This window comes from Mus pahari, chromosome 14 (genome assembly GCF_900095145.1).
Source record: "Mus pahari chromosome 14, PAHARI_EIJ_v1.1, whole genome shotgun sequence".
NCBI classification, from domain to species: Eukaryota; Metazoa; Chordata; class Mammalia; order Rodentia; family Muridae; genus Mus; species Mus pahari.
The window spans coordinates 44413576-44431596 of NC_034603.1; the positions used below are offsets into that span (position 1 = coordinate 44413576).

At 49.8% G+C, this 18021-nt stretch overlaps 1 protein-coding gene across 1 annotated transcript in view; it reads left to right on the plus strand.

Annotated features, from left to right (window-relative positions):
* Nucleotides 1-16668, plus strand: part of Trarg1 (trafficking regulator of GLUT4 (SLC2A4) 1) — a 17653-nt gene extending 985 nt beyond the window's left edge. The window contains exons 2-3 of the mRNA XM_021214098.2: nucleotides 12074-12206; nucleotides 14300-16668. Coding sequence (XP_021069757.1) covers nucleotides 12074-12206; nucleotides 14300-14310 — 144 coding nt within the window. The 3' untranslated portion in view covers nucleotides 14311-16668. The remainder of the gene's footprint in view (nucleotides 1-12073; nucleotides 12207-14299) is intronic.
* The last annotated feature ends 1353 nt before the right edge of the window (nucleotides 16669-18021 follow it).

Sequence of the window (18021 nt, forward strand, 5' to 3'; positions counted from 1 at the left end):
GTTCTGTATCAACAGAGAATATACCCAGAGAGGGCCAAGGGTTCCAGAAGCTCCAAGGAGAGCCAGGCCTCCTAGGCTACCAGGTTATTCTACCAGCCTCTGTTTCCAAGAACCACAGCGGCCTCCTTGCTTCCCCGGGGAGCCCTGGGGCCTGACTTCCCTTGAGGCCCATGGGGAGGTGAAGGAGGAGGGAGTTGTCAGGCTGGGGGTTGGGACACAATGAAGTTCTTAGAGCACAACCAATCTCCTGATTTTCCAGATTTCACTATCTGGCTTTGGCTGGAGGTCTGGGCACAAGTCAGAGGACATGGCCAGACTGGCCAAGGCGGTGCAGGCACGTACTAGTCTTCACTTCTGAAGGACTCTCAATAGTTTGTCTTAGACTGTCCTCAAGCCAAGTCGTCGGCTAGCGCTGCTTACAGAAGATCTTAAAGAGAATGCTGCATGCTGATGGACAGGGCTGGATAGGACAGGGACTTTCACAATGAGGTTAAGGCCAGTTAGAACGAGTGACCTGGGTGGGGTGACACTATCTGTCTCCGTTGGAGTGACACTACCGCTGAGTCACTGATCATCCAGCCACCAGGAGTTGTGGTCACTCTTAGTGACTATACTTCTTCAGACATCGCTGTCCGTGCCATTACCACGTGATCCAGAGCCACCTGACAGGGCACGGGGGACAGTTGCAGCTTCTTGGGTATAAGAGGCTTAGTTTGAGAGACAAAGTTAGGCAGGGTGCTGGGCAGGGCCCAGTTACTGCCTACTGCACTTAGGGACCATGCCAGGCTCCAGGGTGTAGCTAATGGCTCTGGGCTGGGCCAGCGTCAGAGTTGTTGGTTACAGAGAAAGGTCCCAGGAAGGGAGACAGAAGGGGAATCAAGATAAGGGCTCAGGAGAAAAACAGATTGTGGAATTATCTCCTGGGAATTGAGGAAGGAATAAACTGTCCTTGCCCAAAAGAAGCTGGGTGGAAGACTGGAGAGAGCTCTTCTTTCTCTTTTTCTGTGCATGAGTAGGGACTGAAGGGCCAGGAGTAAGGGATTCAACTCTAAACCCAACACTAGGACTGAGTCCCTAGGGCTGCATTCCAGGCAGAGTAGCTTCTAAGCAGGTCCTTACGACACAGTGCAAGAAGTGCCCAGGCTGGACACAAACACAAGGGAATGAAGTCCTCTGGAGCAAGTTGCTCCATCTCCCTCCCCCCCCCCCACCTCACCCATCTGTGAAGCAGACAGATGCTCAATGGCTGCGCTAGAGAGCAGAGAGAGAGGCTGAGGGGCCTTACAAAGTGCTGAAGGACAGAGCCCAGCCCAACCTAAGTGTGCTCTGCGGCCACACTAAGTGCTGCAGGGAGTTTCCCTTCTGCGGGATGGATGGGAAGCCATTGTGGGATTTATTTATTTATTTTTGAATTTTTGAGACACTCTCTTGCATTATAGCCCAGGCTGGCTTCGGACTCATGTTAATTCTCCTACTTCAGCCTCCCAAGAGCTCTAATGACAAGAGTGTACTAATACACCCTTTATCTTCTAATGGGGTTTTTAATAGCTTTATTAATGTAATTCAAATATCATATAACTAACCCATCTAAAGTGCATGGTTTAATGGGTCTCTGCCCCCTCCTTCTATCACATTTGTAGCCCTGGATAGCCTGGAACTTGCTGTGTAAACCAGATTGGCCTTGAACTCAGAGATGTGCCTGCCTCGACTTCCCAGGTGAAAAGCAAAAACTAGTCAGGTGTGCTTGTGCTGTGCACACTTCTAATCCCAGCACTCAGGAAGCGGAGGCAGGAGGATCTCTGTGAATTAAAGGCCAGCCTGGTCTACATAGTGAGTTCTAGTCCAACCAAAGTTATATGGAGGGACCCTATCTTAACAAGCAAGCACAATAAGACAAAACAACACATAAGAATTGCACACATCAGCCGAGCGTGGTGGCCCACGCCTTTAATCCCAGCACTTGGGAGGCAGAGGCAAATGCAGGCAGATTTCTGAGTTCAAGGCCAGCCTGGTCTATAGAGTGAGTTCCAGGACAGCCAGAGCTACACAGAGAAACCCTGTCTCGGAAAAAAAAAAAAAAAAGGATTGCACACATCAATGGGATGCCATGTACTGTTTCAATACATTATACACTTTGTACCATTTAAATTGGGTTAAACATAGACATCTCCTCAATCACTGATCATTTTCTTTTTCTTTTCTTCCTTCCTTCCTTCTTTTCTTTCTTTCTTTCTTTCTTTCTTTCTTTCTTTCTTTCTTTCTTTCTTTCTTTCTTGATTTATTTATTTCACGTATGTGGTGGGTACACTGTCACTGTCTTCAGACACACCAGAAGGTGGCATTGGATGCCCATTACAGATGGTTGTGAGCCACCATGTGGTTGCTGGGAATTGAATTCAGGTCCTCTGGAAGAACAGTCAGTGCTCTTAACCACTGAATCATCTCTCCAGCTTTTATTTGTTTNTTTTTTTTTTTTTTTTTTTTTTGAAAAGATTATTTTCTTATGATAGAAACTTTCTCCTAGTTTTTAAAACTATATAGTGCTTTGGACTGGGGAGAAAGCGCCTGTGTGAGAAAGCGCCTGTGTGTAGAGTGTTTTCCTTGCAAGATGAGAACCTGAATTCAAATCCCATAATTTACATTTTAAAAGCTGGGCAGCTGTAGTCCTGGTGCTGGGGAAGGGGAAAGATGTGGGTCCCTGGGGCTTGCAGCCAGCCTCACCTACTTGGTGAGCTCCAAGTCAGGGAGAGACTTTGTCTTAAAAAGCAGGATGACTGGAAATGTACACACACACACAATCCCCCTTCCTTTGTGATCTTTCCTCCCAGTCCATCCAGAGCTCAGACATCACCATCCCTTCCCATACATGGGATCTCCCTCCTGTAGCCCATTTCCCACAATGCAATTGAGAGTTGGCTTTATTGTATAAACTGACCGCATCCCGTCTCAGCCTAAAACTCCCCAGAGGCTCATCAGAAGCTTAAGTTCCAAGAGTGAATCCCTGACTTGCAACAGCCACCGGCACACTCTCCTCCCCTCCTGTAATGCCAAACAGCAGCCACTCACCTTAGCCATTGCTTCTGTCTAGCATTGTGCCTGCTTCTTAAGACAGGCTGGGTCACTGGGGGGTACCCTGAACCGCTCAGTTCCCTCAAGACAAGCAACTGGCCGTTCAAGATGAACGAATAAGTCAGTGAAGGATCAAATGAATGGAAGATCAGGAGAGTCAAATCTTTTGGGGTATTCCCAGAAGCCACCTCTGCCCCTTGACAGAGCCTGATCCGAGACTCAAACCTCCAGAACTTTTTTTTTTTCTTTTGAAGCAGGTTTGCTCTGTGTAGTCCTGGCTGTCCTTGGACTCTGTAGACTAAGCTGGCCTTGAACTTAGAGATCTGCCTGTCTCTGCTTTCCAAGTGCTGGAATTAAAGGCATGCACTGACATTGCCCAGCTATATATAATCTCATTTTTAAATTAACACCTGAAGTAAGTTCCTCTGTGGAGATAGGAAACTTGGTGTCACCCAGGCTTGGGAGGGGTCTAGAACATGAGTAACATCTAAAATACACAGGTTTCTTTTGAAGATGAGGAAAGTTTTCTTTCTTTCTTTCTTTCTTTCTTTCTTTCTTTCTTTCTTTCTTTTTTTTTTTTTTTAAGATTTATTTATTATTATATCTAAGTACACTGTAGCTGTCTTCAGATGCACCAAGAGAGGGTGTCAGATGTCATTACGGATGGTTGTGAGCCATCATGTGGTTGCTAGAATTTGAACTTAGGACCTTAGGAAGAGCAGTCGGTGCTCTTAACTGCTAAGCCATCTCTCCAGCCCCGAGGAAAGTTTTTTAAAATCAACCGGGATTAAGATATAACTCACTGAAAGCACTAAAAGCCACAGAATGACCATTCAGCCACAGAGGATGGGAATCCTGTAATTTACGACAGCTTGGGTGGAACCACAAGCCAGGCACAGAAGGTCCACTTGATCCCATTCAGTCTAAAGCTTGGTGTGATGGCTCCTGTCCTCCTGATGCTGATCCGGGAGGATGGCCATAGCTTTGACACCTAAACTACAGGGTTTCAAGACAAAAAGGAGCAGAGGTGTGTTCATAAATCCCAGCGAGGGGAAACCTTGGTGTTGGGTGTATGTTGTTCTATAAGTGCTGTGTGTGTGTGGCATGTGATGTGTGTGCCTGTAGTGTGTGCCTGTGTGTATGTGTGTGGTGTGTGTGGTGTGGTGTGTGTGTATGAATGGTGTGTGGTGTTTGTGTGTGTGTGTGTGTGTGTGTGTGTGTGTGTGTGTGTGTGTATAGCACATGCTCAGGCTCCAACTCATACTGGAGCTATTCTCAAAGCTGGCTCTGGGACATTCCACATTTATTAACTCAGACCCAACCCAGCCAACCAAAGAACAATGACGAAGAGCAATTACTGAGAGAGGTGGACAGAGAAGGGTTTTAAAAAGAGATTCTAGAAGGTGGGAAGGAAGCTAGATAAAAGGGAGGGGAAGAAGGGCAGAATCTGACAAGGAAGGGAGTGGCTGAAGGCCTGGAGAAGTTAGGTTCAAGTGGGCTTGTCTGCTGGGTTGGCCATTCCTAGATTCTGGGTGTCTGGATGGAGAGGTGTAGACAAAGGGAGGAAGGGTGTGGGGACCCCTGGAGAGGTGACATCTTAAGGGAGAAATACTCAGAGGAAACGGAGCTCTCAGGGAGTGTGTGGCAGTGTCTCTATTTGCAGAGAGAGAGAGAGAGAGAGACAGAGACAGAGACAGAGACAGAGACAGACAGAGAGAGACAGAGAGAGAGACAGAGAGAGAGAGAGACAGAGACAGAGACAGAGACAGAGACAGACAGAGAGAGACAGAGAGAGAGACAGAGAGAGAGAGAGAGAGAGAGAGAGAGAGAGAGAGAGNAGAGAGAGAGAGAGAGAGAGAGAGAGAGAGAGAGAGAGCGAGCTCATGGCACAGGGGATGGACAGGGGCTCTGTTGAGGCTACAGACGGTGGGTGGGAAGCAGCTGACATCAGCTTCCATGGTGGGGTGACTTGCTCCAGCAATAGGTGTAAGTTTGCAGATGCTGGGCTCTTGAGTGGCAGAAGGGTCATTAGACCTGGGCCAGGTGGCACTGCAGATGTGGGTAAGAGTGGCTGAGGTGACATGCAGACAAGTAGGGCTGGACAAAGAAAGAGTGGTGACCTTGGCTGAGAAGCAGAGCCCACAGGAGGGGACTCCAAGTAGGTCAGGTCCCAGTAACACAGCAGACTGAGGGCAGTGTTGGGGTTTCAGACTTCAGAGGAGTGATGGCAAGGATGGGATGTCGCTGTGGGAATGGATGTCCAAGGGAAGCATCAGCGTCAGGACCAGGGATAGGGAAATTGAAGGATAATGTTACCGAAATTCATGGGTGCCTACTCAGTGTCAGGCACAGTGCCAAATCGTTTGGATGTATTATCTCATTCAGCCCTGACTGCACTGTGAGGTCTGGGTGCTTTTATTATTCTCATGGTGCAGACAAAAAATCCTCAAGTGCAGAAAAGAAGGTAGCAAGTGGGTTGGAGCCCAGCCTGGCTGCCTTGAATGGTAGACCATGTCGCACCAACTACACCTTCTTCTATGTGCCTGTAGCTACTTTTGTTCTCCAAGCCAGTCTATCTTCTAGAACATTCTCACACCCTGGGGAAGAAGGAGTCAGGTTTCTAATCTAGGGTTCTACACTATATCCTTCCTGGCAGCAGCAAGGGTGGCATGTCACCGAAGGGGGAGGTCAGTTTCCTACACCAAGGCTCTAAGTCTTGAAGATAGTTCAGGACTCTGTACTAGAAATCCCTGCAGGTGACCAGACGCGGGTTCAAGCCCCTACTTAGCCTTGGTGTTGGCAGCCTCTCAGAGCACCATGTGCTGCTGCCCACAGAAGCACATCCTATTCCGATTGGGCCATGGCCACAAAGCTTGTAGGAGGCCCATCAGCTGGATGCTGGATCCATTGTTCTGTCATGGTCCACTCCTTACCGGGATCTGAGGACACTTCCAGGGAAGTCAAACCTTCTGCTGTGTGTTCAGGGAAGAGTCGAGTCCTCTCTCGTCTTTCTCCCTCCTCTAGCTCATCTGCCATTAAGCCCCCCAGAGGAAAACAAATGGCTCCTATAGGGCCTACTGTGGCCTACTCTTTGTCCGAAGAGCACTAGTCACAAATGTCCAGCCCCACCTCTAGTGTGCACTGCAGTCTCAATGGCCCCCTTGGGCGGGGGCAGGTTTGACCCATGGGGCGGACTGAGAAATGACCATGTTCTTATAACAAGGCCTCCTGTCAGTGGAGGAAGACCCCAGGCATGGGCCTTCTATGAGCAAGACTGATAAAACAAGCCAACGGCTGGACATGTGGCACGTGCCAATTAATTCCAGCACTTGGGAGGCAGAGACAGGAGGATGAGAGATCAGCACTAGCGACAAAGCAAGTTCTTGGCCTGTCTGGGCTACGTGAGTCCTTGTCTCAGAGAATCAGTAAATATTATCTAAAATGGGCAAAATAGAAACAGCCGTGTCACGGGACTGTTGGGAGGATTAAGTGAGTGACCGTGCACTACATCACCTACATAAAATCTTGTATGTAGGAGACACTTAATAGATGGGGGGTGGACACTATTTTTACTGATGGTAAATGAAATTCTGCAAGGCTAGAGGAAAGGACTAAACCCATTTTGATTGATACCAGTTTGGAAATGACCAGGTCCCACATCTAATTACCGCCTCTAGTGGTGGCACCCCCATCTGCAGTTGTGGTGGTAGGCACAGGGCAGCCTTTTCTTTGTGAGTTATTCCTATAACAAACCCTTCACAGTGCACCACTGTGACTTCCAACCTTCCTTAGATTTCCCCTGTCCCCAGACAGGATCTCATGCATCCCAGCCTGGATTTGTAAATCTATGTAATCCAAGGTTGACCTTGAATGTGTGTGTGTGTGTGTGTGTGTGTGTGTGTGTGTGTGTATCTGTGATTGTGAGACAGGGGCTCACCATGTACTCTTGCTTGTCCTGGAACTTGCTCTCTGACCAAACTGTCTTTGAACTCACAGCTATGTGCCTCCCTGACTCCCCAGTGGTTAGACTTGAAGGTGTGCGCCAACATGCCCAGCTAGACTTTGAACTCTTGATTCTCCTGCCTCCTCCTCACCTCACAGGTGTTGGGATTAGAGGGAGGCATGTATCACCATGCCTGGCTTATGTAGTGCCAGGGATATAACTCAAGGCTCCATAAATGCTAGGTAAAGCACTCTACTGACAGAACTGCATCTCTTGCCCTCCTTAGGCATGGTCCATGGTCAGTGCATTGTAGGGGCAGCACAGTTTTTTCATGCTTAGATTTGTTCATTTGTGCATTCATCTACATAGAAGGAAAGCGTGCTGAGTTCCAACCAGGGGCATGTGCTGGTGTCTGTCAGGCACAAAGGCACGTGTGCAGCTGAGCTCTGGGGACTTGTGCCTCTGCTTAAGAGACAAATGCCTCTTGAGGCAGCCACACTAGTGTCTCTCCATGGTCCTGAATCATTACTGTATGCTCAGCTGTTCCTCTATGAAGTTGGGCTTGGACTCTGTTCCTGCTCCTGTGCCCTGCGCAGAAGGCTAACAGCTTAGACTCCTTCAGAAATCACCCAAGGCAACTTCAGAATCTCTCCCTTCTAGCTTTCCCTTTGCAGTGCTAGGGACTGAACCTACTGTCCTGCGAATGCTAGGCTAGTGATGACCACTGAGCACGCTTCCTCAAATCTTAAAAAAAAAAAAAAAAAAAAAAAACTTTTTTTTTTTGAGACAGAGTCAGTCTCTCCAGGTTGTCCAGGCTGACCTTGAATGTTTGATTCTCCTTCCTGTGAATCTGGGGTAGCTAGGATTACAGGTGTGTGCTACCATGCTCCACAGCCATAACACTGCTCATTTTGAACTTCTCCAAAATGCCCAAGGCCTTTCTCTATGTCAGCCTGTCTTTCTTTTAATGCCCAGTCACTGATGTTACAGATTCAGTGACCTGGACTAGCCATCCCAGTGGCTGGAGGTAGCATGGATTCATGAGTTGGTCCCAAACTTAGACAAACTCACACTCCCTAAGCATCTCAACTCCGCATCTCCATCAACCAAGCCAGAGATCCACACAGCATCTCAGATATTCTCACAGTATCTCAGACATCCGCACAGCATCTCGGACATCCACACAGCATCTCAGACATCCGCACAGCATCTCAGACATCCACACAGTATCTCAGACATCCGCACAGCATCTCGGACATCCACACAGCATCTCAGACATCCACACAGCATCTCAGACATCCGCACAGCATCTCAGACATCCACACAGCATCTCAGATAGTCTCACAGTATCTCAGGCATCCGCACAGCATCTCAAGCATCCGCACAGCATCTCAGACATCCGCACAGCACCTCAGGCATCCACACAACACCTCAGACATCCGCACAGCATCTTAGACATCCACACAGCATCTCAGACATCCACACAGCATCTCAGTCATCCGCACAGCACCTCAGATATCCACACAACATCTCAGATATTCTCACAGTATCTCAGGCAGCTGCACAGCACCTCAGACATCTGCACAGCATCTCAGACATCTGCACAGCATCTCAGATATTCTCACAGCATCTCAGACAGTCTTTTTCCTACTCTCCATATGAACTCTGACTTTGTCACTTCTCCAGCTTGGGATCTTTCTCATATCCTTATGTATTTCAAGTCTTTGGAATTGCCCCAACCCATCTAGCCTGGTCTACAAAGCAAGTTCTAGGACAGCCAAGGCTACACCTGTTTTGAAACTGTCTCCAAAAACCAACCATCCAAACAAGCAAACAAATACATAAATATTTTAAAAAGTAAAAACCTCCAGGACTAAATCCAGCCTGTTATACATCAGTCAAGATGCCTCCTGTGTTTCCTCCCTCTCTTCTTTTCCCTCCTCTTCCACAGGATCTCCATAGGTTGCCCTCAGATTGACTATATAACCCAAGCTGGCTTCAAGGTCACAGTCTTTCTGACTTGCCCCCCCCCCGCCCTGAGTGCTGGGATTACAGACAGGTGTCACCATCCCTTATGTGGCTCCTCCTGATGTGGCCTTTCTCTGGCAATTGAATCTCTTCCCATGCACACAAAGTGTTCTACACTCTGGCTCCACCCCCACCTCATAAGAGGATTCAGTGAAAGAAATACCCGGATTAGGGGTAGGGCACACATTCAGTATCGACCTTGAGACAAGGTAAACACCCAAACACCAGAAGGGTTTATCTTTACTCCACAGATGTGGAGGAATCTAGGAATGTTTAATGGAAAGGGTGTTCCCGGAGTAAGCCCCTGCATGTGAGAGGATCTGGCTGTGTAGGATTGGGGAAGCAGAGGACTGGAAAACAGTAAAGAACTGGCGGTCAGGACTCGCCCTGCCTGGGGCAGCACAACTCAGCCCAGAGCTTGTGGAAGGGGGTGGTAAGGGTTTTAACAGGAAATACAGACTTGAGCTGAGTTGGTTTTTTCCCTATGGACAATGCGAAGCCTCGGAGATGCTGAGCAGATAGGACAGTCTCAGCGCCTCTTGACTTCTTCTTGTGTGTGTGGTGCATGTGTGCTAGTGCGCAGGCATATGTGTACATGGAAGCTGGGGGGGGGGTATCTTGTGGTGTCTTCCCCTAATGGTCTCTGATTGCCTTGCAACAGAGTCTCTCACGGAACCAAAAGCTCAGGGTTGTGTTTGCACAGGCTAGCCCTAAGCTGGGAACCTGCCTCCTCACCTCCTCTCCCAACGCTGGGGTGACGGGAATGCAATTAATAATTTAGAAATTATTATTTTATATGTACAGGGTCTTGCCTGTATGTCTATCTATTATGACACGAATGCATCACCCTCAGAAGCCAGAAGAGGGTGTAAAATCCCCTGGAACTGTTACAGAAGGTTGTGAGCTGCCATGTGGGTGCTGGGAATCAAACCTGGGTCCTCTGGAGAAACAACCAGTGCTCTTACCAATGAGCCATGTCCCCAGCCTCTGAACACGCGTGTGTGTGTGGGGGGGGAGGCCCTGACACAGTGCCTGGTCTTAAGTATCAATAGACTGAAGTGGTAGAGTTGGGAATGAGATGGAAGAGAGCAGAAATTGTACCCAACAGGATCCGTAGGAGGCTTTGATACAGCTCAGGTAAAAGGGGGGAACTAGGACAGGCACAAGGATGTTTGAGAGCAGAGCAGCAATGGAATCGACTAGGAGCGAGGCACATGTGTGGGATGACTCTGAGCATGTGGCTCAGTGACAAGGCATTTGCTTAGCATGCACAAGGCTCTGGGTTCAATCCCTGGTGTTTAAAGTGAGCAAAGAAACAAGAAGCCAGTTGTGACTTAGGTGGTAGACAGCAGCTGATGCCAGTAAGTGGTTATGAGGAGTCACAGAAAGAAAGGGACAGGTGGACGCCACTCTGTTCCGGCTATCACTCGGGATGGAATGCAGTTAAGGGATGGGTTAGAATCTGAGAGGCGAATGGAGGACAAGGCACGAGTGGCAGGAATGGGGGCTCCTACATCAGGGCAAGAGTGCAGGGGTGGGGAATTCCACATCAAGAGCAGGAAGAAGAGGAGAAGTCATGTCCCTGGCAGTGCCTGCCAGCCTGCTAGGATGATTCTAGGATGACAGGTAAGATCTCTAGGTGCCGTCCTAAGCAAGCTGTCTGGTAAGGGCTCAATTAGTCACTGTCATCACCATCACCACCACCACCATGGTCATCACCATCAAGGTACTTGATTACATGTCCCTGTTGCACATGTCCGAAGCCTCTATGCGTTAGGAGATAAACTATATGGCCAGGCCCGGCAGTGCAGACCTGGAACTCCAACTACTTGGCAGGCTGAAGTAGAAGGACTGAGAGTTCAACCACTGCCCGGGTTATAGAATGAATTTAAGATCAGACCAGGTAATTTAGCAAGACCCTGTACAAAGGTATGTGTACATATATATGTGTATATATTATACATACGTGTATACATTTCTTTTAAGGGCTGAAGGTAAAGCTCAGTAGTTAAATTGCTTGCTGAGCACAGGCAAAGCCTTGGGTTTTATCCTTAGCACTATGAATCTCCAAAACAAAGTCATCTCATGCCTGGGCTTGCTGGATCAATAGAAAGGAAAGTAGAAAGGGTCTGAGAGTCAGAGGCCATGAGTCCAGTCTCAGTTCTGATGGCCTGGGACCTGGGCCAATGTCCTGTCTGGCTGAACCTTGTGTCTTCAAATATAAAGTACTGAGAAGAAGCCTCCAGTTTGTCTATGGCCTGAAAGCAGTCACACCCCTCTGCCTGGGTGGCCAAGAGTTCTGGGCAAGTGCATGGAGCGCAAAATGGACAGAGGGACTCTAAGGTAAGGGCTCTGAAGACATGGAGCCAGCCCTGGTTGTTGCATAGCCTTGGGCCATAGTAGGAGGGGCCCAGGGTCCCCTTTTCGAATGTTTGGGTACACCTCCCACTAAAGTGGCCTGGGTTTACCCAGGGGCCTCTCTGATTTATAATCTCCTATCCCCATCCACTCACATCCACCTGCTTTCACTAGATTACTGGGTCTCAGAGGAATGAAGCTCATGGAGAAGTGAGCCACACATGAGTGCTGACCCACCCCAGCCTGGCTTTCCTTGTGAGATCAAAGGTGGGCTGTGTTGAACAAGGTCACAGTCATGGGAAGAACTAGAGAGAGGCCACTGCCTTTGTTTGGTTGTGTGACAAGGAGGAGGTCATGGAAGAAGGGGATCAGGCATGCTGTGAGCAGAGAGAACCACGGGGCTTTCTTCCAGTCCCTGTGTGGCTTCAGAATTGTGATGGGGGAGGGGTTAGTGACTGCCCTGTCACTAACCTGAGAGGAGGTACCTGGCATTGCCTGGTACTTTGCCCAGCAGTCCCCTTGGAGAGGAGTGTCCTCTCCAAGAGCAGGCCTGATAGACTGTGGGTGGCAGGGAAGGTGTTCTGTAGGTAGAAGTTCACCAGGACACTGCATGGCTTCCATGCCCTCATAACAGACGGACAAGCTTCCTGAAACTTCTCTGCCCTCTCTCTGCAGTCTCGAAGTAGTGTGCAGCAGGGGGACCTGGATGGGGCACGGAGGCTGGGCCGCCTGGCACGGCTACTCAGCATCACCTTCATCATCCTGGGCATCGTTATCATCATTGTGGCTGTCACTGTCAATTTCACAGGTGAGGCACGGGGGGTGGGGTGGGGTGGGAGTCGGGGAGTGGGAGGGCATAGAGCAGGGGCGGAGATGAGGGTGTAGCTGTAGCCTTTCACTTCAGTCAGGACCAATTACGTGAGGATAGGTTTTCTGACTCATCTGATACCCGAACTTGTGGATCAATAAGAGAGTAGAATGGGTACTGGCCTAGGAATCAGAGGCCACAAATTCCAGTCTTAACTCTGATGGCCTGGGACCTGGGCCAGTGTCCCATTTGGCCGAACCTTGCATTTTCAAGTATAAAGTACAGAGAGGAAGCCTCCATCATGGAGGGCTTTTGTGACATCACTCTGGATAATGGACAGGATGGATCCGGATACTGATGAATAGGCTCTTTGCCGCAGAGTCAGGGTAGAGCAGAAGCGAGCAGCAGGTTTGGAGGAAAGCAGGAAGCAACACTCTGAGTACCCGAAGGTGGCCCAGGGAACTTATCTCAGATGGAAATCTTTCAGAGGACACTGTCAGCCATGAGAGTGTGGAAGTTATTCATTTCAGAGCTGTCCTGAGCATGGGATGCTCTGGGACATTTCTGTTTATTTCAGAGATCAATCCAAGCCTTGCCCCTAAACATCTTGCTATTCAAAATGTGCTCCACAGTCCCGCTGCAGGGGCATCACCTGGGGCTATTTTAGACTCTCAGACTCCACCCTGAACCCACTGAATGGAAATCTGTATTTTAGACTCCCTCTTTCTTTGGTGGTGCGGAAGTTGGGACTCCAGGCCATTCATGCTAGAGAAGCAAACTTCCTACTGTGTGAACTACCGGGCCCGGAATCTGAATTCTAATAAGATTCCCAATTCATGTGCCAGTGTGGGAAACGCTGGCCTAGAGCAGGAAGAGCTCAGCACCTGGGGTCACCAGCATCTTCATCTACTGAGGAGAAGCACGGGTGCAGGTTTTTGGTCAGCTTCCCTGGACTCAGAGTTCAGATCCACTTCCTGTAGAAATGAAGTTTCACCTTCCCTAAGCTCCGGGCCTTGGCTTTCTTCGTCAGCGTGGAGTCTGAACGGCTTGTGAGCGGCAGGAGGCAGCAGCCTGAGACACTATATCTACATCACTCCCCACGTCCCAGGTTATTTGTTCTGCTGCTTCTCACGGTTGCCCAGACAACTTCTGAATTCAGAGGAAAATTGTAGCTTTCATAAGAGAAACTTCAGGATGGAATGCTCTGGTTTGGTGGGGAGAAGCTATATCTGGGTACTTGGAAGGGAGCCGCAGAACTCTGTCCCATGCGTGTTCTGCCTTCCGTGTGCTGGCTTCCTTCCTAGGCAGTGTCTCTCCTTAGGATGGCCGGGTGACAACCACCAGGGATGATGGTGTCTTAGGAGAGGCAAACATGCAAATCAGTTAATCAGGAAGTTTTTAAGGAGTGATGAACCAGCATTGTGGCATGTATCTGTAATCCTAGGCCAGTGGGTTTAGGGACAGCCATAGGCCACGTGAGACTCTGCCTAAAAGAAAATCAATCACCTCTAGGCTGTCTGTGGTGGCTCATGTCTTTAATTTTAGTATTTGGGAGTCAGAAACGGGTCACCTGGTCTACATGGCAAGCTCCAGGCTAGCCAAGAATACTTAGTGAGAGGCTGTCTTTTAAAACAAACGCCTCTAACAAAAGTCCTAGAGCCGGGTGTGGTGGCACACGCCTTTAATCCCAGCACTCGGGGGGCAGAGGCAGGTGGATTTCTGAGTTCGAGGCCAGCCTGGTCTACAAAGTGAGTTCCAGGACAGCCAGGGCTATACAGAGAAACCCTGTCTCGAAAAACCAAAAAAAAAAAAAAAAAAAAAAAAAAAAAAAAAAGCCCTAGAGTTGATTTTAATTGGTCCACTTGGTGTCACATGATCATCCTCTACCCAATCACCAAGGCCACAGTCTTCTCATTGGCTGGAGTTCCTGTATCAAGAGCCCCCAAAACAAAGCAGTCCTGACCCTGTACCTCATCCTGGTTACCATTTCCCACAAAGGGACAGTTGAGCACCGGCTCATGGCTCTTTAAATCAGGCCCTGAAGACCCAATATTCTCAGCGAGGTTTTACCGTAACCTTTCTTTTCATTACAGTTCCGAAGTAACCGTGGAGCTGTTTCTAGCGGAGGCAGATGTCGGCCAGCTGGAGAGCTCCGAACCCACATGTCCCCACACATTACAAAGGACAGGATGGTGGGTGCTGAATGCCCACCTGTCCCCAAGATCCAAAAGCACAAACTTGGAGGGAAATCTCTCCATCACTCCATTGCCAGCCCACGGCAGACGGGAGGGAAAATCTGGAATGAAGTTGGCGGTGGACTCAATCTCATAGTCAAGTCTCTCGCCTTTTGACCTCAGTTTTTGGGCTTGTTTCTCATCCCACAATTCCTGGGACTTACACGTAGCGTAAACTGCCAGAATGGGAAGAAAACCAGCCCCACGGCCAAGAAAGAAGCACTGGGTGTCTATGAACGTGAGCACATCCTGGCCGCTGTCTTTTCTATTTTTCTTGAGGGAGAGTAAAGCGACTGCTTGCATGCTTTGTGCCCAGCATCCACGGTGATCCCAGCCAGAGCCCAAGGGGAATCTGTCACTCAGCACAGGCCCTGGATGCCCACTGGCAAAGAGGCAAGGGCCATACTGAAATCCTCCACTGTCTGAATAGGGATAGCATGACAGACCCGGTGCTCTTGCTGAACGCCTCGCTGGTGGCTTCTCTACCAAGGATTCTGGATGCAGAGTATCTTCCAGAACCACAGGATCTGCCTCTTGATTTTTACCAATGCTGTAGCTTGTGGGCACCAACCTGGAAGCCCTAGAACTTGACCTTTCCCAGGTCAGCCATGGGGGAGGGACGGGGCTTGATTTCTCTCTTGCCACTGACTCTTTGGAGGTCTGGAATCCCACCTCGGTACCCCCACAAGTGGCTCAGGAGCCCTATACAGGGTTTTCAGGGGACCCTACACAGAAGAGCTGAAGTAGATCCTGGCTTCAGACTGTTAGCCGAGCTCTAATGGATGCTCTGTGCCCGGTTCTGCATCCCTGGCCATCCACAGCAGCAATGGCTTTCCCTAGAGGTAGCTTTGAGGCTCCTATTGGACTCTCTTGTTTATTCATAGACTCTGGGGAGTTGCTGCAGCGTGTAAGGGAGGGGGCTAGTGAATTCTTAGGAAGGTTTGTTATTTCTTGATCTGGAGTCCAAGGAGTCAATCAGGAGGGGCTCACCTGAAAGGGCAGTCTGGGGAGTGGGGACCAGGACAGGAAGCAAAAGCCCAGTAGCCATAGCCTCTCCTGAGCAGAACATGGAAAAGAAGCTGCCAAACAGCCTCATGCTTGTTGCATCTCTATTTCTCCACTGTTTTGCCTGGCACAGGCTCTGCCCATGGGGGCTTCACCTGCTCGCCTCGCCTGCTCTGAGCTCCATCTACCCAATGTCATACTCCACCACCACCAACACCTTCAGCTCAGACCTGGCAGAGGGGCTCCCTTGCCCAGCAGCCAGGGTTTTTTTTTGGGGGGGGGGGAACAGGTCCAGTGCCACGACTACACTGGTTAAGAATTAGAAGTTCACTTCCTCTGAGCAAAATTAGGATTCTGAGTCCTCCTCCCTTGGGCTCCATGCTTGGCTCCCTGAGATTTCAGAGACCCTGGGCAGGGCAAGCTAGCATAGAGCACTGGCCGATGGGAGAGAGGAGGTTGGTACCCCTAAATCAGTCCCCTGTTGAGGAAGTAAACTTGGACTCATGTTCCTAAAACAGGGACTGGCTGCACGCCCTTTATGGGATCTTTGAAACCAAACTAGAGATGTCCTCATTTTCTGTGGGAAGTAAGCACGCGAGAGCCCAGAATATGGGTGTGACTTGAGAGGTTGGGTCAGGCGAGATGTGCTATCTAAAGAGCAGCTTACCAGAAACTCCCGATCCTGAGCAGGTGACCTCCTAAAGGCCCTCCCAGGACAGATACTGTCTAGGGCTTATCATGATGGTTTCTACATCACCGGAGTCCAGGTCCCCCGCAGCCATTTCTTCTCATCTCCTAGTCACAGCCTGCCAGTCACACCTTCACCCATGCACACCCTTACATCCCTCACACACGGATTCACACTTCAGCCCGGAACAAGCGGAATCTCTACATTAGGGAATGGCTTAGCTAGAACATTCTTCTACCCAGGCAAGAACAACCTAGGAGATTTCCCGTGGTTCCAGGGACACAGCCTAGAGGTCCCCAAGTTATCTCCTGGGCAGGGGGGAGCTCAGGGCAGGAGGAGAGAGACCTTTGGATGGGAGGCGAGTGAGCGAGAGTTCTCTCAGCCCCCAGTTCCCACTGAAGCTAGGAGGGACGGGGCCCTGCCGTCTCAGCTCTGGCTTGGTTCAGTTGCCAGCTGTATGATTACAGTGGCTGAGCAGAGCGACTCAGCCTCTCTTTGGGATCCTGGTGAGCATCAAGAACTGCCCCTCCCCACCACACGCACTAGCGACTCTGTATTTCTTGGCATGGAAAGAAATAAAGCTGAATATATATGTTCCCTGTGTGTGTACTCCTGAGGTGGGAGGTTCCAAATACGCAAGCAGGGGCCGTCTATTCAACCTCCCAGTCCCCAGATTTGGTTGTGGGCCTAGGGACCCTGAGTGCATCAGGGCTCCACAGACAATTCAAGGCATCTCTGTAGGCAGTCACCATCCTTTCCGGGCCTCAGTTTTGCACACTACAAAGTAGGCTGGACCCACTTTCTCTGTCTCAGGTGTATGCGCATACAAATATGTGTGCATGCTTGTGGAGGCCAGAGGCCAACCTCATTGTTCCTCAAGCACCATTGTGTTTTGGATCAGAGTCCCTCACTGGGACCTGGGCTCGTTGGGCTAGGCTAGCTGGCCAGCCAGGCCCAGGGATTCAACTGTTTCTACCTTTCAGCACTGAGAGTGCAAGTGTGTGTGTCACCACATCTGAACTTTTACTGTGCTGGGGATAGAACTCCAGTCCTCATGCTTGTGTGGCAAGCACTTTACCAATCGAGCCATCTCCCAAGACCCCTTCTGTCCTGTCTGCTCATGGACCAAGATCTTGAGGTGGAGAAAAGAAAGCAGGGAACCAGCTCTGTGGTTCCAGGCATATCCACATGGCAGCCCTGTGGGGCAGTTAGTGTCACCATCCTTGTACACACATTGGTAAATAGAGGCTCAGAAAGGTTCTGAGTCTTATCTAAAGTCACACCATACTTGACACACAGAAGATATAATACATTTTGGTGATGTGACTCCATCCTCATAGTCTTGCCATACACTTTGCTAGCCCAGAAGGAAGAACCTGACAGAAGGAAGGAAGACATGGATGGTTTGGGTGGGGGTGCAGGGGGAGGGCATTGACAGAGTCACCAGGCTAGGCAGCCAATAGGCATGGAAGGCAGTGCTGTAGGCACAGAAACAGGAAGATTGGGGAGGGGAAGGAAAGAGGGTCCCAGGGCTCAAGGGGCAGCAGAACAAAGTGACTCAGGTCCTGGTGATGGGTTCAAACCTCAGCTGGCTACTTACCAGTATAGACCCCTCTCCCCGCCCTCCGGGGTAGCTCCCAAGCTCTCTGACGTCATCTAATCTGAAGTGTGAGCCATTCAAGGAAATGACCCCTGCCAAGACAAGCACCCCACCTTCACAACCGACTCAGATCTACCCAATCGCCCAAGCCCCGCAGCTGGAGTGCACATGGGACGGGACCCGCATGCGGACGCTCACGTGGACACTCGAGGCTTAGACGATAAGCCTGCACGCTGCAGCTCAGCTACAGAGGATACAAAGGAACATGGAGTTGCATTTTTACCTGCG